At 42.1% G+C, this 23,469-nt stretch overlaps 1 protein-coding gene across 2 annotated transcripts in view; it reads right to left on the minus strand.

The window, feature by feature from the left end:
* ST8SIA5 (ST8 alpha-N-acetyl-neuraminide alpha-2,8-sialyltransferase 5) overlaps positions 1-23,469 on the minus strand; it is a 132,991-nt gene that overhangs the window by 72,936 nt on the left and 36,586 nt on the right. The window contains exon 2 of one of the 2 annotated variants that reach the window (XM_036756058.1): positions 20,693-20,803. The exons of the other annotated variant lie outside the window; for it this stretch is intronic. Within the exon in view, the coding sequence (XP_036611953.1) occupies positions 20,693-20,803 (111 nt within the window). The remainder of the gene's footprint in view (positions 1-20,692; positions 20,804-23,469) is intronic. 2 annotated transcript variants of the gene reach the window in all.

The following is a 23,469-nucleotide window of genomic DNA, read 5'->3' on the forward strand; positions in this document are numbered from 1 at the left end:
TAGTTCATCTACAAAACATCTACAAAAATGAGAATGGCATTTCTGCTTCACCCAGGGAATTTGCCCAGAACAAGCAGAGGCTTTCACAAGTAATGTCCAATGAGCCATGTCTTTATTATTTCACAATTAACTGAAAGAAATATGAAGGACATAAGATCCCTTTGTGCTCATTGTTCGTTGATTATGAAAAAAACATTTTATTTGATAGAACAAAATGTCACTTTACAAGCTCCTTTACAACAAACTGTCTCCTGTTCTTACATCAAAATTATTAGACATTTCATGGAAGATGTAACAACAGAAATAATCCTGTTCCACGAACCTCTGATAATAAACATAGATAAGGAATAAAGCAAGACGCGTAATCACCAAAGACCTTCAGCGGGCTCATTGCCTGCCCTATAACATAAAGCCCAAACTTGGTCTGCCATTTAAGATATCTTATAATCTGGTTCAAACCTATCTTTCCATTTTAATTTCTCACTGATTTTCTATTCCAGTCAGGTTAGTCTGTACCCCAAACAGGCATAGAACTTTCTTGTCTCAGTGACTTCGTTCCTGCTGTACCACTTGTTGAGAATGCCTTCTCCCCTTCTTCTTCAATGGCCCTTTCCATCCTTCAATGTCCAGCTCAAGTTCCACCTTCTCCACGAAGCCTTCCCTGATCACCTAAGCCTGCCATGATCTTTATCTTCTCTGAACTCCCATTATGACTTATTGGCTGTAATTAGACTTCTTGTATTGTATTGTTAGTTATCAGTTATCTATATACAGATAAAGTCCTGTCTTCTGCTCTCTTGTATTTTTTTGTTATCCGTTCCAGTTTTCAGTCATGTCCAACTTTTTCTGATCCCATTTGGGTTTTCTTGGCAAAGATACTGGAATAGTTTGCCATTTCCTTCTTCAACTCACTTTACAGATGAGGAAATTGAGGCAAACAGGGTTAAGTGACTTGCCCAGGGTCACACAGATAGTGTCTGAGGCTAGATTTGAACTCAGGAAGATGAGTCATCCTGACTCTTGGTCTGGCACTACCTAGCTGCCCTCTCTTGTATCTTACATTTATCTATTTCTGTATGTGTTGTCTCCCCCGTAAAGGTTGCTTTCACCTTTCTTTATAGCACATCCCCTGGCATATAATTAAACACTTTATAAATACTAGTTGACGACCAAGAAAACTATTTCTACAATAACAACCTGGTAAAAATAATAATCTTGAAAGACTTAAGAACCCTGATCAATAGAACAATCAGCCATGATTCCAGAGGCCTGATGAGAAAGCCTGCTACTCAGTTCCTGACAGAGAGGTGATGGACTCACCATACAGAATGAGACAGACTTGACATGGCCAATATGGGAATTTGTTTTCCTTGACTATGCATATTTGTAACAAGTGTTCAGTTTTTTCTTTTTTTTCTCCCCTGTGTAGGGAGGATATTGGAAGGAGAGAAAAATAAATGCTTGTCAATTTAAAAAGACAAATTTAATTTTTAAAAATGATAATTGTTGATGCATTCCAAAAAAAAAGCCTGAAGTATTTTTTGTTTTAAGCTAACATTAACATTAAGACAGCTAGAACAGTATCTATTTTCTTCCCTATTCAATGTACCCATTCTTAGAAGGTGACACCATAGGGCCTGCGGGCTATGGAGATGCCTCATGACTCACTAGGCTTCTTGGCAAAGCATTAAGGTGTCCTCATCACATTGGTTGACTGGCTCCAGGCAAAGCTACCCACTGCTGTCATGATGACCTGGGAGTAGGCACAGCAAGGTGGTCAGGTGTAGCTCCTCCTTCTCATGGGGTTCTTTCTTCCTGCCTAGCTCACTTGAAGACTAAATTCTCACTTCTACCATCACTCCCCCTTCCCCCCCAAAAAATCTTTCAATATCATTCCCAGTCTTTATTCATTAATGTGAATGGATATAGCTGTTCCCACTTTAGCACAGAGCCTGCTGCCTAGAACAGCTTGGCCAGCCTGAATCTCTACATTCCACCCAGCTGGATGGAGCCCAGTGACTCTTCCCAACTTTGTAATCTTTTTTACAGAAGTGAAAATTGGCCAATGAAACTTATAAGAAGTAAGCCTCCAGTCCATAATTCAAGGATGTAATACCATGATACGGTATACAGAGCACTAGACTTGGAGTTCGGTGGTCCTGGGTTCCAACCTTACCTTGGACACTACCTGTGGGACCCTGGGAGAGTCATAACCTCTCTGGGCCCCTGTTTTTCTCTTTGGTAAAATGCAGGAGTTAAATGTGATCACCTCTAAGCTCTAAATCTACATTTCAGTAACTGTAGTCACTCACACATTACCCCAGCCATGAATGCACATTTCTTTCCCTGCCTCTCTGTCAGTCCAAATAGCTTTGCTCCAAGAATTTTTCCAATGCCTGAAATACCACAATCAGAAAGCTTCTCCTTTGAGGTAAGTCCTTTCTAGGCCCTTAGTGGGGTGATGTCAAGACACTAAGGAGTGCCTAATATGTACTTGGGAGCTAAAAGTCCAGAGTTCAAGCCCCAGCTCTGACACTAATGCACGTTATTACCTGGGACTGTTTCTTCCTCTATAAATGCAGGCTTTGGCTAGAATGAGCATGATGATTCTGACATCTGTAATAATAAAACCAACATTTATATAGCACTTTAAGATTTGTAAAAATACTTTATACATGCTGTTTTATCTTACCACATCTTATTTATATTACCACTTTATTTCACCACAACCCCGTCAAGCATGAATTAGAGTTATGAGCTCCATTTTACAGAAGAGGAAAGTGAAACTCAGAGAGGTTACTATGGTCACGTATCTGATAAGTAGCAGAAGAATTTGAAACCTCTGCCACAAATATCCTATGAACTTCTGATCCTATAACTTCTGTGTATATAAATTTATCAGATGAATTTTTCTCCAGTAATGAGAAGGATTAGGAGAACACAGAGGGCTCCTGGTACCTTGGAGGAAGGAGATTCTGACCATGGAGAAAAGACATGGAAAAGGGAAGTGATGACAGATGGGAGAGAAGGAGAAATAATGTGTCTCCTTCAAGCAAATCTAGAATAGAGACAGGGATGGGACCTGCTTTACTTTAGAGGTGTGGTTTCTTGTTGTTCAGTCATTTTTGGTCATGTCTGAATCTTCATGACCCATTTGGGTTTTCTTGGCAAAGATACTGGAGCAGTTTGCCATTTCTTTCTCCAGCTCATTCTACAGATGAGGAAACTGGGGCAAACAGGGTCACACAGCTAGTAAGTATCTGAGGCTGGATTTGAACTCAGGTCCTGCTCACTTCAGGGCCTGAGCTCTGCCCATCAGAGGAGTGGTAGAGGGACTTTAAAAGAATATAATTTCATCAATATGGAAAACTCTTTGATCAGGAAATTCCCCTTAGCAATGAGAGAAGCACTGCCTCTGCAATATATAGTCATAGTTGCCTAGAGCAGGGTTGTCAAACTCAGTAGAAATGAGGGCCACTAATCCATACATGGGCAGCTAAGTAGCTCCACAATGCACAGAGCACTGGGCCTGGAGTCAGAAGACTCACATTTGTGATTCCACATCTGGCCTCAGACCCTTACCAGCTGTGTGACCCTGGGCAAGTCACTTAACCCTGTGTGCCTCAGTTTCCTCATCTGTAAAATGAGCTGGAGAAGGATAGGCAAACACTTCAGCGTCTCTGCCAAGGAAATGCCAAATGGAGTCACAGAGTCCAACGCCGAAAACAACTGAACAATCCATACATAGGGATATCTACAGGCCGCATATTGACAGTTTAAAAAATTGATGTTATTTGTATTTTACTGAATTATTATTTATTTGAGTAAATGTTTCCAAATTACATTTCATTCTGGTACCGTGGCACTTGGGAGTGTTGTGAACTACTAGCTTGACACCCTTGACCCAGAGCACTGAGCCATGAAGTGACTTATCCAGGATCACACTTCAGCTCCATGTCAGAGACAGAACTAGAACTCAGGTTTTCTTGGCTCCAAGGTCAACATCCTATGTTAAGCTGCTTCTCAAATCCAGAATGCCTTTCTATTACACCCCAGCAATGAGGAGCAAGGAATATGTGGCAGAGGGCAGGAGTACCCCCTTTGGCGAGGCACTGTTAGGAATCAGATATATTCTCTGCAGGGCAAGTAACTGCTGGCAGGGATCTTGAGATTACCCAGCCCAGCAGCCTGACCTACCCTCCTTTCCCCTCCCTGCTTCTCCAAAAGCCCAGCCCTTGTCCCACTTCTTTCCCCATGAAGAGTTCCTTTGAGGGCCCAGGCCCTCCAACTCTGCCTCTCTTCTGAACTCCTCCAGCACTTACAGTTTCTACTGCATTAATTCAGAACTTAATTATACACTGCCTTGAAACAATTAGAGAACAATACAATACAGTCTAATAAATGCGAAATTAAATATAATCAAGTCCCTTGCAGTCCTAAATGCCTACAATCTGAAGAGCCATAAAATGTGGTACAGAGATCTATCATGGTCCATCAGATGGAGGATGGGGGGTGGAGGTGGGATAAGGGGATAACGAGGGCTAGAGAAGACTATGTAGGAGCTGGGACTTGTGTAAGGGCCTTGAAAGCCTGGTAACATTTAAAGAGGCAGGGGGGAAAGGGGGGAGGGGGGAGGGGAGTGGAGAAGATACTATGAGAAGCGCTGTTGGTTACAGATTGACATTGGATTTTTAAAGGCCTCCTTTCAGATATCACCAGTCCCCACCCCCACCCCACCCCAGCTATAGAGATGTAGGTCACTGTCCCCTTGGATGCCCCATGCAAAAGGATTTGATGTCAGACTGTGCTGTGGTGAGAGAGGCAGCCAAGCAATGCTGGGTTAACTCCAGGAGTCCCACACTACCTCCTCCTGAGGCAGCCCTGCAGAGATGAAAGAGGCTGGGGGTCTGGGACCAGAGAAACCTTCTTTGAGAAAAGAGTCACTTCTCTCCTCCCCTCACTCCCCTGTCTCTGACTCTCTATTTTAGTCACTTTCTGACTCTCTCTCTCTCTCTCTGGTCTGTCTCTGTCTGTTTCTGTCTGTCTCTGTTTCTCTGTCTCTGTCTCTGTGTGTTTCTTTCTCTGTGTGTGTCTCTCTGTCTCTGTCTCTCTCCATCTCTGTCTCACATCTGTCTATCTGTGTCTCTCCGTCTGTGTCTCTGTGTCTCTATCTCTCTGTGTCTCTCTGTCTTTGTCTCGCTGTCTGTGTCTCTGTCTGTCTATCTGTCTCTCTCTTTCCCCACCTTTTCTTTCCTTCTGCTCCCTGCTCTCTTCTACCAACCCCCAGCCCAGCAGATTAGTCAGTTAATCAAGGAAAAATTGTGTAATTGGTGACATTTGCCTCAAGTGCATCCAGCCTCACCTTTTTGTATCCTGTTTCCCCCTTTGAGGACTGTATCTGACACATTCTCTCTCTCTCTCTCTCTCTCTCTCTCTCTCTCTCTCTCTCTCTCTCTCTCTCTCTCTCTCTCTCTCTCTCTCTCTCTCTCCTAATTGTTTCTGGCTGGCTGGCTGGCATCCAGGCTCTCCTGTCAGGGAGAAAAGCACCTGATAAACTCCTCAAGAGTAGCAGCCTTTTCAAGGGGAAGGCAGGGAGAAGGCCATGGTTAATCCAAAAGGATGACTCTCTAATGATAAATTTCAAGCACCCAACGACAGGCCTATGAAGGGAGAGAGAATTTCAGACAGGAGGGTCTTCCCAGCACATTTCAGCCAGCATCCAGGGCCAAGTGACCTGCTAATTGTGAGCAATAGTGGCCCCCAGGATCTTCTCAATGCCCTCCATGGCTGCTCAGCTGTAGGAAGCAGTGTGGGGCAGATATGGGTACTGGGTGCTAAGCACCTCTGCTCCACCCCCTGCTCTGGAAGAACTCTTGGAAAGAGGGCTTCTGCTCCTCTCACTTCTGGATCAATAACCCTCCTTACTTCCCCATTCTCAACTCCTCTTCCCCACTCCCACCCCTCAAGTTTCCTCTGCCTTTTTCTCAGGACTTAAATTATGAGCCGGCCCCATACACCGCCCCCCAAGCTTGGATGATGTGTCTCCGACTCAAAAATCAGACGATGAAGAGCTGATGTTTATATAGCACTTCAAATTTTGTCAAAGCACTTTACATGTACAAAATATTGTTTGAGCCTCACAGGTTCAACTGAAATGTTTAATAAACACCTATTATATTCAGAGTATTATGGGGAAAATATAAAGGTTACACAAGTCTGGGTCCTTCCCTCAATGAGTGGGGTAAGACACACATGCACAGACAACTTTGGTCCACTCTACAGGGGGAAAAAGAAAGAGCTATGTGAGGTTTGAGGAAGCAGGTCATAATAATACAGGGGAAATCAGAGGAGGCTTCATGGAGGAGACAGCACTCTCAAACTTAACTTCAAAATATGGACAGGAATTCAACAGGTTAAAAGGAAAGAGGATATTCCAGAGCCAGGGAACATGTAAACTTCATAAGCAAAGCCATCCTTGAAGTCTGTGGCAAAGCACAAAGCTTGGGGACTTTTATGTGGTTGTTTTAGTTTTGTTCTTAGCTGAGAAATGGCATTACCTGTCCTTCATTCGTTAACATCTCTATAGTGCTTTAAAGTTTGTGAAACCTTTCCCACTGCTATCTCATGGGAGGAGCTATGCATAAGGAGAAATGTCATTTCAACAGACCACAACTTTCTACCTCCCATATTCCTCTCTAGCAAGGTCCCCAGTTCACCTCTTGGAAGATCCCAAAGCTTTACATGGTAACTCTCCAAGCCAGCTACCCCTACCACGGCCTGCTCTTCATTCCTTCATTCAACAAACACTGACTGATTTCCAGCTGTATAAGGCATCGTTCTTGGTGCTGGGCCCTGTGTTCCAGCCTCTTCCTGGAAGTTTGCTGGGATTCCCAGAAGACTGCAACATACAGGCAGTGGTGGCAAGTAAGTTTGAATACTTTCGACTTTCAAGAGTAACACAGTAGTTGTTTAAAAAAATGTCTCCATAAAAGAACATATTGTAGCAGACTGTTAAGGAACCTGCTACAGTATGTATTCTTTTAAATTAGTTCATTGTGATTGGTGATAGCAAAAGTACTGAAAGGATCATGAGATTTAAAGTTACAGGGGACCTTAAGGATCACCTACCAAGGGTGGGGAACCTGTGGCCTCAAGGCCACATGTGGCCCTCTAGATCCTCAAGTGTGGCCCTTTCACTAAATCCAAACTTTACAGAACAAATCCCCTCCCCTGAGTCCAACTCCCCCTTGTTTCATAGGAGAAAACCAAGGTCCAGAAAGGGAAAGTAATTTGACCAAGGTCACACCAACAGTAACAGGTACAGCTGACATTCAAAGCCAGGTCTTCTGACTCCAAAACCAGTGGTAATAGGTGGCTCAGTGGATAAAGCCCTGGGCCTGGAGTCAGGAAGACCCGAATTCACTTACTAGCTGTGTAACCCTGGGCAAGTCACTTAACTGCTGTCTGCCTCAGTTTCCTTAACTGTCAAATGGGGACACTAATAACAATAGGCAGCTAGGTAGTACAGTGGATCTCTATCCACTATGTCCGACCTGGGGTCAGGAAGACCTGAGTTCAAATCTGGCCTCAGATACTAGCTATGTGACCCTGGACAAGTCACTTAACCCCATTTGCCTCAGTTTCCTCATCTGTAAAATGATCTGGAGAAGGAAATGGCAAATCACTCCAATATCTTTCCAAGAAAACCCCAAAAAGGAGTAACAAAGAATTGGATGCGACTGAAAATGACTCAACAACAACAAAAAAAATAGCAACTACCTTCCATGGTTATTATGAATCTGAAGTGACAAAAATATAAAGAATACAGAAGAAAATGGGAAGGTTTACGTGGAATGATTCAGCACGAAGAAAGCACAGGTTACATGCTGACTTCCATTAAACTAAATATGTATTTACATATATTTATATATTATATGTGTATGTATACATATGCATGCATATACATATACATACATGCAGGTATACATGTGTGTGTGAATATGGAAAAGAGAGGAGAGAGACAGAGACAGAGAGAAACAGGGAGAGACAGAGACTGCATACAAATATAGATATACGCTACTTTCAGGTTTCATATATGTGTGTGTGTGTGTGTATACGTGTGTGTGTATATAAACACTACTATGTGTGTATGTATATGTATATGTGACTGCAGAATCGACACTTTTGAATTGTGGTACTGGAGAAGATTTTTGAGAGTCCCTTGGATAGTAAGGAGATCAAATCAGTCAATATTAAATTAATTCAGACTATTCACTAGACAGTCAAATACTAAAGCTGAAGCTAAAATGCGTTGGCTGCATAATGAGAAGATGGGAATCACTGGAAAACACCCTGATATTGAGAAAGATTGAAGGCAAAAGGAAAAGGGGACGGCAGAGGATGGGATGGATAGATAGTGTCACAGAAGCAATGAACATGAACTTGGACAGATTTTGAGAGATAGTGGAGGAGAGAAGGCCTGATACGCTATGGTCCATGGGGTCTCAAAGAGTTGAACATGACTGAACGACAACATACACACATACATATGTGTATATTATATATACATATTTACTAAAGTTCATTCCTTTTGTGATAAATAACATATTAGAACACAAAGGTGAGCAGCAAGAGTCACAGAAGCAAATAAGATCTTATTTTAATTTTCCTATTAAAAGAAACTTAAAGACTTTGGCATTTTGGGTTTTATTTATGATTTTAGTTTTAATTTTATTTGCTTCTTTAAATACCTGTTTTTATTGATTGTTTCGAGCCTGAAATTATTAATAAGGGTAAAAAAAGATTAGGCTAAGATAGCCAAAAAAGATTACTCCAAGTAGCAGCACTCCTAATGTTCTCTTGGGCTATGCTTTTTCTGCAGCACTCGTGAAAGACTAATAATGATAACCAGTGTTTATATAGCACTTTAAGTTTTACAAGTTACAAATGTCACCTCATTTTTTCCCTCACAACAACACTGAGCAATAAGTACCATTATTATCCCCATTTTACAGATGGGGAATAGAGGTAGACAGAGGTTTGCCCAGATCACATAGTTAAGGAAGTATCTGAGGGCAGATTCAAACTCATTTCTTCTTGTCTGCATGTCCAGCATTTAATAATGCACTTCACCTGTGAAACCTGGGCAATCTATCAGTACCATGCCAGGGAACTGGATCCCTCCTACTTGAATTGTCTTAGGAAGATTCTGAAGATGGCCTGGCAAGATAAGGTATGGGACACTGAAGTCCTTTCTCGAGCTAAACTGCCAAGCATTCAAACTCTGCTGCAGAGAGTGCAACTCCAATGGACTAGCTATATTTTGGCAAAACATATGTTTGCCTTAAAAAACTATTTTATGGAGAACTTACACAAGGCAAATACTCACATAGAGATCAGAAGAAATGATCCAAGGACATTATCAAGGTCTCTCTGAAGAACCTTGGAATCGATTGCATGATATGGGAGACACTGGCACAGAACCGCTCAGCATGGCATGCCCACAACAAACAAGGTGCAGTGCTCCATGAGCAAGGCAGAATTGCAGTAGATCAAAAGAAACGCGAAATGTTCAAATTTAGAGACTTCTCCACTCCAAATATTCACGTGGACTATTTGTGCCAAACCTGTGGTAGAGCCTTCAGAGCTTGTGTCGGTCTGATCAGCCACAGCTGGACACAATGTACCTTGACTCCAACACAGTGATGTCATTTTGGTCCTCTTTGAGAATGAAGGACAACAACCAACCAGCCATTTTACCACTTAGCTGCCAAAGAAATTGGGGCTCTCTATTTTTCAAAGGCCCTTCGCCTTAAATGGCCTTTTTGTCATTTACCCACTTCATGAATAGCTCCAATAAAGAGGAACAGAAGAGCGGAAAGGAGGACAAACACCAGGGGATCGTTCTGGCCGTCGGTCAAAGAAGAACTCCCAGATAAAGTCCAGCCTCTTCAGTCTACCCTTTAAAGACTTCCTTGACCTGGCCTCAATCGTGATAAGGTAGAAAGAGCAGCTTAGTACCCATGTGAGACCTTGGCCGTATTTTGCAGTCACCAGAGCACTGGGGCCCAAAGTCAGGGATACCTGAATTCAAATCTGGCCTCAGATACTTCCTTAGCTGCGTGATACTGAACAAGTCACTTAACCTCTGTTTCTCTCAGTTTCCTTATCTGTAAAATGGAAGTAATAATAACATCTACCTTTCAGGCTTTTTATGAAGATCAAATGAAATAACAATTATTTTTTTAAATTTAAATTTATTTATTTAACATATTTAGTTTTCAGCATTGATTTTCACAAGAGTTGGAATTGAAATAACAATTATAAAATGCTTAGCACAGTCCCTGGCACATAGTCTGTGCTATATAAATATTAGCTATCACCACCACCACCACCACCACCACCACCACCATCACCATCATCATCATCATCATCATCATCATCATCATCATCATCATCATCATTACATCTCCCTGGGCCTAGGTTTCTCACCTGGAAAGAGAGAAATTGGTCTGCATAGGCTCCAAGGTCCATTCCAGCTCCACAATCCCACCTTTCAGCCTATCTCCCTTCATGCATCCCATCCTTTGGCTGAGCTGGCTACTTCTTATTCCCTGTACCACTCTGAGCTTTTCTGACCTACTGTTCAAGCTAAGATACTTCCTTCTGCCTAGAGTGTACTCTCCATCTCTACTGGTCCCAATCTTACTCATCCCTTAAGGAGCCTTCAGCTCAAATGCTATCTCCCCCTTGCAGGCTTTTCTGGTCTTACCCAACTACCCAAACCAACCAGAAGGACTCACTTCTTCCACCATGATTCTATATTACTGTGTACCTCTCTGATTTCACTTGCTACATTCTACTGTGGATCCTTCATGTCCACGCCTGATGAACCCTACAAGAATCTGGCAGGTACTCAATAAATAACACATACACAACAAAACCTGAAGGTGTTGAGAATGAAACCCCAATGGTATAAATGCTAGTGCTTTCCCCGAAGTTACTGCCTTCAGCCACTGTCAGAACTTCAGTACTAGTCAGAATGGGAAGTACCTAGCTGAGGCAGCTACATAGTAAAATGGATAAAGTGTAGAGCCTGAAGTCTGGAAGACCTGAATCCAGATTCAGACTTGTACACTTAGTATCAGTGTGATCCTAAACAAGTCACTCAACCTTTTCTGCCCTCATCTAAGAAATGGGAATAATAATAGAGTTATTATAAGGATAAAATTAGGTAATATTTGTAAAGGGCTTTGCAAGCAATGCTAGCTAACATTGCTCAGTCTTGTCTGACTCTTCATGACCCCATTTGGGATTCTCTTGGCAGACATACTGGAGTGGTTTGTCATTTCCTTCTCCAGATCATTTACAGATGAGGCAACTGAGGCAAACAGTGACTTGCCCAGAGTCACACAGCTAGGAAGTGCCTGATGCTGGATTTGAACTCAGGTCTTCCTGACTCCAGGTCCAGCACGACCTAGCTGTCCAAGCTAACATTAGTACCAGAGAAATGTCCACCAGGCCTTCTCATCTGTCATGCTGCTATGCCCTCTTAACTCCCAAGCATTGCCATTGCACTCTAAGCACCTCTGGGCTTTGTCATCTACTCTGCCCCTGCCCCCTAAGACCACTGGTCTTTTCCATGTATTTTGCAGCTGAACCCTCCAATATATATTTTCTCTCCCAAATAGAATGTAATCTCCTTGAGAGAGAAAATTGTTTTACTTTTCTATTTTATATCACTAGCCCTTTGAACAGTGGTTGGCACATAGAACATGCTCATTAAATTTTTTTCCCATTCCACTTTAAGGTTTGCAAAGTGCTTTCCGTACAGTCAATATGCTAACTACTGGAAATGCAAAGACAGAAATGAAATAGCATCTGTCCTTAACAAACTTGCATTCTATAAGGGGAGATCACATGTCCACGTGTAAGAAGATACAAAATAAATGCATGGGAGATTTTTGACAGGGGGGAAGGCATAAGTAGTTTAGGGGAATCATATTTGTACACTGATTTTTGCTTCCTCCTTGGTCATGACAGCATTCCTGGTATATAGGTAGGGAGGGAGGTGGAGAGAATACATGTTATACTCTGTGCTGGGGCAGTCCAGTGCTGTAGATGGAGGTTCCTAACTGGCAGAGAGAACAGTGATCTCAATGCTGTATAAGAGATTGGCAGAAGTCTATTGCAACAGACCAAACAAAAGGGATTGAGAACCTAAACTAGAATAGTAGCCATGGCAGTGGAGAAAAGGGAGCATAGTTAATTCAGTAGTCATATCATTTTATAGAAAGAGTCATGTCCTACCTCAAGAATCTTTAGTGGCTTCTTTCCTGCCTTTAGAATAAAATAGAAACACCTCAGCTTGGCATTTAAAACCCTTCATGGTCTAATTCCAATCTACCTTTCTATACTTACTCCCCCCATGCCTGGAAAGTCCTCCTTTCTCACTTCCACCTCTTAGCTTCCTTCAAAATTCAACTCAGGGAACATGCTCAGATGGGCAGGCTTTCCTGATCCATCCTCAAACTATCTCACACTTACTTCTCTGTCCAAATTTTGTTGTATCTGTCTGGTGGAATATAAAGTCTTTAAGTATAAGTCCTATTTTGTCATTTGTACAGTCAACATCTGGCCATCTTGGATTCCCCTGGGTGTCATCAATATTAAAAAGAAAGTTTGGTAAGTAGGAGTACTCGCTTGCTCTCTCTCTCTCTCTCTCTCTCTCTCTCTCTCTCTCTATCTCCCCCCACTCTCTTTTCTCTCTCTCTCCCCCCTTCCCCAAGGCTGTTGGCTTCCGTCAACTTCCCTTTCCCATGGCTTGATCAAAAAAACCTGTCTCTCTGTAGATTGAGCCTGATGCTTTGACTAAAGAATCCCACACAAAGGGAGGAGTTGGAAAGGAAAATAGCGGCTCCACCCATAAGAGAGTGGGGGCCAGGTAGAGGGAGTAGTTAGTTCCCTTCAGCCAATCATCTCCAACACCCAACCACAATTACTTTATCAGCCTAACTCAAGTTACTTTGTGAACTTGAAAGCATTTAAATGGAATTTCTTAAAATACATATTCTGTCTTTCAGACTTTCCAATATTTCAGTCCATCTTCCTTCCATTTCACCCTATATAAAAATGTTTAACCGTAACTCCAAACACCAGATGGTGACAATGATTTTTTGCTCATGGTCCCGTTTGGAGTTTCCCAGTTTGGCCATTTGGATCTGCTCCCTCCCCTTATGTCTCCAGTTCCTGCTGTTGTGCCCTACTTAAGAATCATCTGCTCTTTTTCTTTTTTATACCCTAGTTACATTTGGTACCTTCTGACTTTCCTTTCATCTCCGTTAATCATAAAGGATGCCAGGTTACACAAAGTCTTGAACCCAAGGCTTAACCACTGACCTTAGAGCCATATCTAAAACACTTTTAACCTGGTGCAAAAATATTGCTGGGCAGGGGATGCATTTGTGCCAAGAGAAAAGTGGATGGCCCCAACCTGGGGAATGGAGGTGGGTGGCAGGCGGAAGAAGGCAACTTGGGAGAGTACCACCATAGACAGTGACAGGCAGGAGGGAGAACTGGCTGTCTCACACTCTGTCCCACATCAATAAAGGAATGGGAAAATGGGGTCATAGCTTTGTTTACTCTATGCTAATTGCTGATCTGACAGACTACAAGACTGTTTCACAAATGCAGAGCAGCATCATGTATATATACAGTCTGTATGTTCCAGACACCTGTTAATTATAAAGAAGAGCTTTCTATCTGCCAATGTGGCACAGTGGATAATGAGCTAGAACTGGAGTAAATACAATCTGAGTTCAAACCTTGCCTCAGACATTTACTGACTGTGTGACCCTAGGCAAGTGACTTGCTGTGTGCCTCAGTTTCCCTATCTGTAAAATGTAGTACCTAGAATACCTACCTCACCAGTTTATTGAAGGAACCACCAAAAAAGTATATGAAGTGTTTTGGATAACTTTGAAGTATTATATGAATATCAATTATTATTTGGTATAGCAAAAAAAAGTCATAGACTGGGGGGACTAGGTGTTCTGAGTTTGAGTTCTGAATTCTGCCACTAACTTACAGTGTGACTTTAGGGTGAGACTTGCTTTTTTTAACTGATGAATTTGGTTTTATTACAACAGGAAACATAAAGATAAACAAAAGAGAAGCCAGGGTCTTCAAAAACAAAGGATGAACAAAGAGTTCTTTGGATCCATTCATCCTTATAACAGTGCAGAAATATTCTACTACATTCAAATACATGTTTTATGAAGCTATTCCTCCAATCAATTGGCATATAGTGTGTTTATAATTTTTTGCTTTGACAAATAGTTGGGCAAGGTCCAAGTTTCCTTCTCCCTCTTGCATTCTCTGATTCTTTAAATGCCTTATTGATTGACGGCCAAAAGAAGATTCCAGGTTCAATTTCTGGTTCAAAGCCAAGAGGTTTCAATGATGTCAGAGGAGACTACACACCACATACACTCATCCCCACAGGGCTCTGCACAACAGATTTGGCCAGTAATGCAATAATTACTATTCCCTCTGATTTAGACTTCACCTACGGGTTGAATCTAACACCCTGGCAGAAATGAAGACACGGTATATATTTTTATTTTACTTTGTGTGTCTTTTCGTCTTAAGAATGGTATAGTCCCCAAGAGTACCCTAAGTCTCCTGGATATAGTAGGAAATGGCTGTACCTCACCCAAAGAGACAGCATTGGATCATAAACTGGGGGAGTGAATTTCCTGCCTTTAGTTATGGTGGCAGGTAATTCATGGGGTGAGGGTATTGGCCTCAATTGACACAGATCAACTTTCTCACTGTTTTCTTATGTGGTGACGCTCTGGGCCTGAAAATCTTGAAACCTACTTGAATGGCTCTTTGGAAGAAGTTTGGCAATGAGGATGCAATCCCATCAAACATATGGTCCCAACTACAGGTAGTCTCTCATCAGTCATCCACCAAGATTGCAACCAAGTAGAGGACAACCAATGGTGTTTTAACCCTTTGGCCCTAGAACAGTTGGAGAGGACTTTAAAGCAGGCTATTCTATAAGCAGCAGCTAGTCAACAAACCAGATCAGGACAAGGCATGTTCTATCACCTCTTTGGTTCCAGCCTCTAACTTTTTCAAGAGGGAGGCATCAAAGGATAAAGACCTGGTGTGCAGGCTGGCAAAGAGAGCCAAGTTAGACCATATACTACTGAATGGGGCCATGAGATGTCTCAGGAGACAAGCACTATCGTCATTGGGGGCACAGAATGAAGGATACTCCTCCACATCCTCTGCAACTGCAGTCCTCACTTTATTGGGGCTATTATTTGATGACCCAATGACATCATATTAAATAGACTAGTGAAGGCCATCAGAGTGCTAGAAACTACTCAGATTTGGGTAAATTTAACTGTGCCAGGGTTGAAGAAGTCACTTTGGCTGAATTTTGTAATCCGTGACTACCAGAATCATACTGCTACTGTCACTAATGTTTCTGTACCTTTTAAAAATAGTTGGTAGAATTGTGAACTGATCCGACCATTTTGAAGAGTAATTTAGAACTATGCACAAAGGGCAATCAAACTGTGCATACCCTCTGATCCAGCAAGACCACTGCTAGGTCTGTACCCCAAAAGAACATAAAAAGGGGAAAGGACTTACATGTACAAAAATATTTACAGCAGTTCTTTTTGTGGTGGCAAAGAATTAGAAATTCTTTGGAATTGAGGGGATCATCAGGGGGAATGGCTGAACAGGAAAATGGCTGAACAAGTTGTAGTATATGAATGTAATGGAATACTATTGTGTCATAAGAAATTATGAGAAGGCAGATTTCAGAAAAACCTAGAAAGACTTAAATGAACTGATGCTGAGTGAAATGAGCAGAACCAGGAGAACACTGTACACAGTTATAGCAACATTGTATGATGATCAACTATGAATGACTTAGCTCTTCTCGGCAATAGAATGATCCAAGACAATTCCAAAAACTCATAATGGAAAATGCTATCCACATCCAGAGAAATAGCTGATGGAGTCTGAATGCAGATTGAAGCATTTTATTTTTACTTTCTTTGGAGATTTTTGGTGTTTTTTCTCCTTTTGCTCTGTTTCTTCTTTCACAATATGATGAATGTGGAAATGTATTTTATATTATTGCACATGTATAATCTATATCATATTGCTTGCCATCTTGGGGAAAGGAGGAGGGGAGGGAGGAAAGGAAAAAAATTTGGAACCCAAAGTCTTATAAAAAATGAATGTTGAAAATTGTCTTCACATGTAATTGGAAAAAATACTATTTTAAAAATAAAAATAAATATTCAGTTTTTCAGTCAGAGTGGGGAAAATTAAAAAGTATCAAATAACATGACATTGCTATTTGATTGTAGATGGCTCAGGTAAAAAGTAAATATATGGCCCAGGAAGGCTATAGAGTGTACAGTAATACGATGATGATGGGGGGCTCTGAGACCCTGGGAACCAACTAGATAGTTAAATTTAGCCTAGTAAAATATTCCTAAAGACTATGCCCAAAGGGCTATTGATATGTTCATACCCTTTGACCCAGCAATACCACTTCTAGGGTTGTATCCCAAAGAAATCACACAAGCGGGAAAAGGACCCATATGTACAAGGATATTTATAGCAGCTCTTTTTGTGGTAGCCAAGAATTGGAAATCAAAGGGATGCCCATCAATTGGGGAATGGCTGAACAAGCTGTGGTATATGAAGGTAATGGAATACTATTGTGCCATAAGAAATGGGGATGATGCAGACTTCGTAACAACCTGGAAAAACCTACACGACATAATGCTGAGTGAGCGGAGCAGAGCCAGGAGAACGTTGTGCACAGCCACAGATATATGGATCCCGTGAGGACCAACCCTGACATACTGCGCTCTTCTCAGCAACCTAAGGGGCAAGGACAACTCCAGGGGACTCAAGATGGAGAATGCTATCTTCATCCAGAGAGAGAACTGTGAAGTTTGAATACAGATCGAGGCGCACTACATGCTCGCCTTTTTTGCTTCTCTTTTGTTTTTGTTTTTGGGTTGTTGTTTTTTTTTGGTTTCTGTTTCTTCTTTCTCATGATTCATTCCATTGGTCAAAATTCTTCTCCACAACTTGACTAGTGCATAAATTAATTCAATGCGAAGTTATACATGACAGTTATATGAGATTCCATGCCGTCTTGGGGAGGGAGGGAGGAGGGAGGGGAGAAAATCTGGAACTCAAAACTATGTAGAACCGTGTGTGGTAAACTAAAAATAAATAAAGAAATTGGAAAAAAAATATTCCTAAAGACCTCTGCAAGTTTGGCACCTAATGTCATACCAACTATTTTAAAGAAAGAAAAACTGAGTCCCCAGGGATCCACTCTGTTGATGTAATTTGTTTACAAACCACCAAAATCTGGGGATCAGAGAAATCAGACTGCTAGCTATGATTCACTACTAGCCAGTCATTAGGTTGGACTGAAGAGCCACAAAACCATCAGTTCTGGTAGTCAGGAGTCATCTTAATAATGATATTATACTCAATGGTCAAGCCTATTCTTCAAGGATCAGCATCCTATCCATCCCTGTGGAGACAGAGACTAAGCAAAGGAGTGGAAGAGGAAGGAGTAAAGTTAATCACTTTGGCAAGTTAGAGGTATAGGTAGGGGAGAAGAAGAAATAAAAGAGGAAAAAACCATTGGGAAAGATGAAAAATGAGGGGCAGACAGGCCATCCCCAAAGATACAGAAAAACATGAAGATTACAACTTAACACCCTAAGATAAAAAGGTGATTGAAAGGAGAAAGTGGTAGGAGGAAGTCATTGGTGACCACACTTTTGGTTTTTCTTTGTTGGTTTTGTGTTGTTAATGTAAGGAGAACTGGGAAGACACATGGAAGCGATAACATGGGAAACTAATCTCATTGATAGCGTCTGTCAGTCTTCTAAAGGAACTCTGATCATCTTTATTTGTGTTATTTTTGTTTTCTCTTTTACCTGGGGTCTGACTAGTAAGATATTTCTTTGCATGTGTAAAGTGATTGATCTGAAACAGGCAGATATAAGTACATCACACACAAGACCCACTGCTGCAGATGGTCTTTGGTTTGGGGAACTCCCCATCCCTGAAAGAAGAGCACAGACAACCCAGGCAGAACAGATCTAGCAGTCCTGAATTCCATATAGAGTCCTAGGTTTTAGAGCTGGCAGGAACCCCCAACACCAACCAACAATTTTTTTAGATGAGGAAACTAAGACCCAGGGAAATGAAGTTGCTTGCCCTGGATCCTATAGGAAGCAAGGCCAGGATGTAAATGGCAAATCAAATTCTCTTCCCACTACACCATATTGTCACAATGCAGTCTTGAGTAAATTATTTTGCAGAGAGTGAGAAAGAACAGAAAGGAGAGAGACAGGATGAGAGTAAGGAGAAAGAAGATGAATACATAGTATTAGGTTGCTAGGCTGACTGGTTTCGTCTAACTCTTGTTACAGAGGGACAGGTATGTATACAGGACTAATTTGCTGTAAAAACAATAGGCATCAATAAAAAAACATTTAAAAGAAGAAGAAAAAGGAAGAGGGGAGGAGAAAGAAAAGACAGAAAAGGGAGAGAGAGGGAGAGAGAGAGGAAGAGAGGGAGGAAGGGAGGAAGGAAGGAAGGAAGGAAAGAAGGAAGGAAGGAAGAAAAGAAGGAAGAAAGGAAGGAAGGAAAGAAGAAATGGAGGGAAGGAAGGAAGGAGGGAAGGAAGGAATGGAGGTCAGGAGGGAGGGAAGGAAAGAAGGAATGGAGGGAAGGAAGGAAGGAGGGAAGTAAGGAATGGAGGTCAGGAGGGAGGGAAGGAAAGAAGGAAGGGAGGGAGGGAAGAAGGAAGGGAGGAAGGAAGGAAGGGAGGGAGGGGGGTAGGGAGAGAAGGAGGGAGGGAGAGAATGAAGGAAGGAAGGGAGGGAGGGAGAGAAGGAAGGAAGGAAGGAAGGAAGAAAGGAAGGAAAGAAAAGGGAAGGAATGTCAAAATATTCATAGTATCACTTTTTGTGGTAGTAAAGATCTATAAACACAGTGAGTATTTATCAATCAGGGAATGCCTAAACAAACTGTGGAATACAAATATAAAGGAATATTATCGTATTGTAAGAAATTACAAATATGAGGAACTCAGAGAACCTTTGGGAGACTTATGTGAACTGATGCAGAGTGAAGTAAATAGAATCAGGAAAACAATATGCACCCCAACTCTAATAGTATAAATGAAAAGAAAAATAAAACAAAAGTAAGTGCTATATACTTAATAATGCCCAGTCTGGTCCCCAGAGAAGAGATGAAGAAACACACAGCTCTAATACAATTTTCTTCTAAGGACTGTGGATATAGGATGTTATATATGCAGTCAGAACTGATCATAGACAGTCTGGCTTCACTGGTTTTCACTGTTACAAAGGAAAACTGAGGATTGGGAGGAGGGAAGGGTTTTTACTATAAACAAATGTGATATAAAATCAGAAAGCATCAATAAAACCTTTTTTAAAAATTAACCACAAACAAAACTCATGTTTTTCCCCAGTGCAACAGAAATATACAAGCCACCTCTTGCTTGCAGACACCAGCAATAAATGGTATAGTATATTTGGATTCATCTCCCTGACACAGCTCGGCTGGCATCTCCCCAAGATGTGCATCTCCACCGAACACAACTCGTCTGTTAAGCACAAATTCCCCATAATGCATTCAGGATTGAGTGTGATATCCTTTCCATGAGAATTAAATTTTAATTGACTCCTAAATATACACATCGCACTTATTTACTAATTATAGAATCAGGTAGGAAACCAGACCAAGGAAAGGCACACTTAGCTCTGAGGGTTTTTTCCTCTATCAGGAAGGCTCTGTAGCCTCCACGGCCAGCCCTGTACAAGGGTGGAGGGGGCTCCTCTACCTCAGGGATATGGGAAACAACCTTCTCCCATCTGCTCAGTGGTACTTTAAATCCCATTACTAGAAGATAGAGCTTTTCTTTCCATGGGATCATGGATTCAGAGATGGAAGTGTCCTCAGAGGCTATTCCAAACCCACCCCCTCCCATTTTACAAATGAGGAAATTGAGGGCCAAGTAAATTAGGTGACTTGTCCAAGGCCACACAGGTAGTAATCATCAGAGGTGGGATTTTAACCCAGATCTGGATGAGACTGAAAAGACAAACCCCTTGGGGAGGGAGCACGGAGACTCAGAGTGACACTCAGGCTAAGGTTACTGATATCAAAGTCTTTTCTAAAGGCAAGTCTACATGGGTGGAAGGGGAGACAATACAGGATAGTGGGAACCTGAAATGGTTGGGAAGGTCTTGGGGCAGGAGAGAGGATAGCATGGGAACCATACCATGAAAGGCCAGAAAGATAACCAAAAAGGGATGATTGGGGGGAAACCAAGTCAAACCACTAACTTTGCCTTTTTGCTAAGGACTGAAATTACACACCCCTCTTCAAGCCCATCCAACCCTTATCCTTTGGAAGACAAGAAGAGGAGCATCCTGCCACCAGAGTAAGGACGTGATTTCATTTGAATTCCTGGGGCAGTCCTGTTTCTTTGCAGGAGCACAGCTCTGGGGATAGGCAGGGTGGAGGGGAGCAGCTCAGAACAGAACCCACTTGGACTGTTTTCCCTCCTTTGTAATTGCAGCTGGGTCTGTACCTGGTGCTGGTGTCACTGCTGCTCTGCAATGCTCTGTCTTCCGTGACATTAGAGGGCCCGTTGGTCCAGTTGGCCATCTCCTCCCCACTGTGCCAGCTAAACTGCAGTCCTCTGATAAGAAAATGAGGCAGGTGATATTTTATCTCATTCATTGGCTTAACTTTTTCAGCTGGAGTCACATTTTTTCCATATGCAAGGGCAGATGCCATACATCCCCCATAGTTATATGTTTCATAATAATCCCTTACTTTTCTCCAGCATCTTATACCACCCCCAAGCCCTTCACATTTGCTTGTCCAAAAGCAGGTGACCCCATTTTATAGAGGAGGGAACAGAAGCACAGAGGTGGTGGCCATTCAGGATGGTCTGGGGTAACTGACACTATGTTTTAACTTCCATCTCATTATTCAGAGAAATTTATCTAGATGTAAATTAAGCTCCCTAGACCTGTGCCCTCCAGTCTAGATATCAGACACATTTCCACCAATGTTCTAAAATAAATACATTCTCAGTTTTCAGAAACAGCCTGCAAATTTGTTCATCTCTGCGTCTATAAGCGAATATATTTTCTATGACTCAAATGTGCTCACCTGTAATGACACAGGGCCCTTTCTGTTTTTAGTCTACGATCTTATAATCACGACATAGATTTAGAAATAGAAGGGGGCCTAAAGGTCATCCATTCAGACCACCTTAATTTACAGATGAGGAAACTGAGGCCCATGATACTGCTATCACCTGGTTCTCTTCCTGTCTGTCCACTCCCTCCTTTTTGGTGTCCTTTGGTTGTTCTTCATCCATGTTGCACCCACTAACCATGGGTATTCCCCAAAGCCATATCCTGGGCCCTCTTCTCTTTTCCCTCTCTATTATCTTTCTTGATGACCTAATCAGCTCCCACAGGTTCAATTATCTTCATGCAGATAATTTCTAGATCTATACATCCAGCCCTAGTCTCTCTCTCTCCCAAGCTAGTCACCAACTCCATCTTGGACATCTCAAACCAAATGTCCTATAGACATCTCAACCTCAGTAAATCCAAAACAGAATCCATTATCCTCCCTACCCCAAACCCTCTCATCCTTGGGGCTTCCCTATCACTATCAAGGGCACCAACCTCCCAGTAACCCAGCCCTGCAACCTCAGTATCACCTTGAGCACCTCATGTTCACCCACATATCCAATCTCTTGTTCAAATCTTGTCATTTCTACCCTTACAAGATCTCTCTTGTTCTTCTTTTCTCTCTACTCACACAGACACATCACTTCTTACCTCAACAACGGCAAAAGCCTTCTCAATGATCTCTCTGAACCTTATCAAATCATAGATTCTTGGAGCTAGAAGGTCATACAAAGTCCAACTTCCTCATTTTACAGATGAAGATGAATGTGAAAATGAAGATGAAGGCTGAGAGAGGGTCAATGACTTATCCAAGGCCACATAGGTAATAAATGGCAGAGCCAGAATTCAAACTTAGAAACCCTGACTACAAACCCAATGCTTTATCCACTGCTTGATGCTGTTTGAAGGAACAGAAGAATGTCAAGATGTGGAGAAAAGTTGAGAATGGCCCTTAGGCATGGGAGAATGGGGAAGAGAGGAGCCAACTGTGCTAATGTATGGAAACAGGAGAGGTCAGTACAGTAGAGAGAATCCAACAGGGTGCCATGGTGAGAGGAACAAAAGAAAAGACCCATAACTACCCTACCGAGCCTAGGTAACCATTTCCTGCTCTGTCCCTTCTTATCTGTTCTTCCCCAACACAATCAGGACCCAGAAATACTTTGAAATTCTTCAATTCCATCATATCCTCCTCTATGACTACCATTTTTGGTTTGTCTACAGGATCTGAAATTAGAATCCACTACGTACAGCTGTGTAAAGTGAGAGCCCCAGACTGGAGTCGATCTGTTTTAAAATGCTATTTTCAGATCGTTAGGATATTAAAACGACAAGGGAGGCAACATGGTATATTCAAATGAGAACTAGGCCAGGGTTAAGGAGACATTCCCTGAATCTATTGTTGGTTCATTGTGTGGCCTGGAGCACATCACCAGACCTCTCTTCACCTCTGTTCTCTCATCTATCAAATGAAGGGGTTAGACTAGATAAGGTCTCTTGAAGTCCAACATAGATTCTATAAATACTATGAATTCTCAGCCCAGAGGAATGAATCTCTAATAGTGGCATTTCAGGCACTAGAAGAAAAGATAATGGAGGAGAAATCTGAGGTCAAAGAGGCCTTTCCTGACATTCAGAGCCTACCAATTGAGCAGCCAACTTCTCTACTGATGCATGTGGAAGCCTTGAAATTGAGGGTGATGGATGGTTCCCCTTCTAAGCTCAGGACAGTCAAGATCAGAGGACCTGACTCTGATTTCTGTATCCTACATGGGACCCCCCAACCTGGAGCCCAATTTAGGGCCAAGAGGATCCTGAACAAGTACACCACATGTCCCCAAGTAACCCAGGAAAAAAACTGGCTGACAAACTAAGCAAGCGGCAAATGCCAAGGAAGTGACTAAAGCCCATCGGACCAAAATAGCCACAGCATCCTTTAATCACAAATGACTTTGTGCCAAGTTGTGGAATCATTTTTACCAATAGCAACTTCCTAATTCTTCCTGCCTGCCTGCCTCCCTCTGGAACATAGGGCCAGGAAGAACTGGATGCTAGCTGCATTCTACAACAAAAGACTCCTAACTAGCCTCCCCCATCAGTTAGGTCCTAAAAGGGCACTAAATTTGGAGTCAGGAGACTCACATGCCAGTCCCAG

Source organism: Trichosurus vulpecula, chromosome 1, assembly GCF_011100635.1.
Source record: "Trichosurus vulpecula isolate mTriVul1 chromosome 1, mTriVul1.pri, whole genome shotgun sequence".
NCBI lineage: Eukaryota > Metazoa > Chordata > Mammalia > Diprotodontia > Phalangeridae > Trichosurus > Trichosurus vulpecula.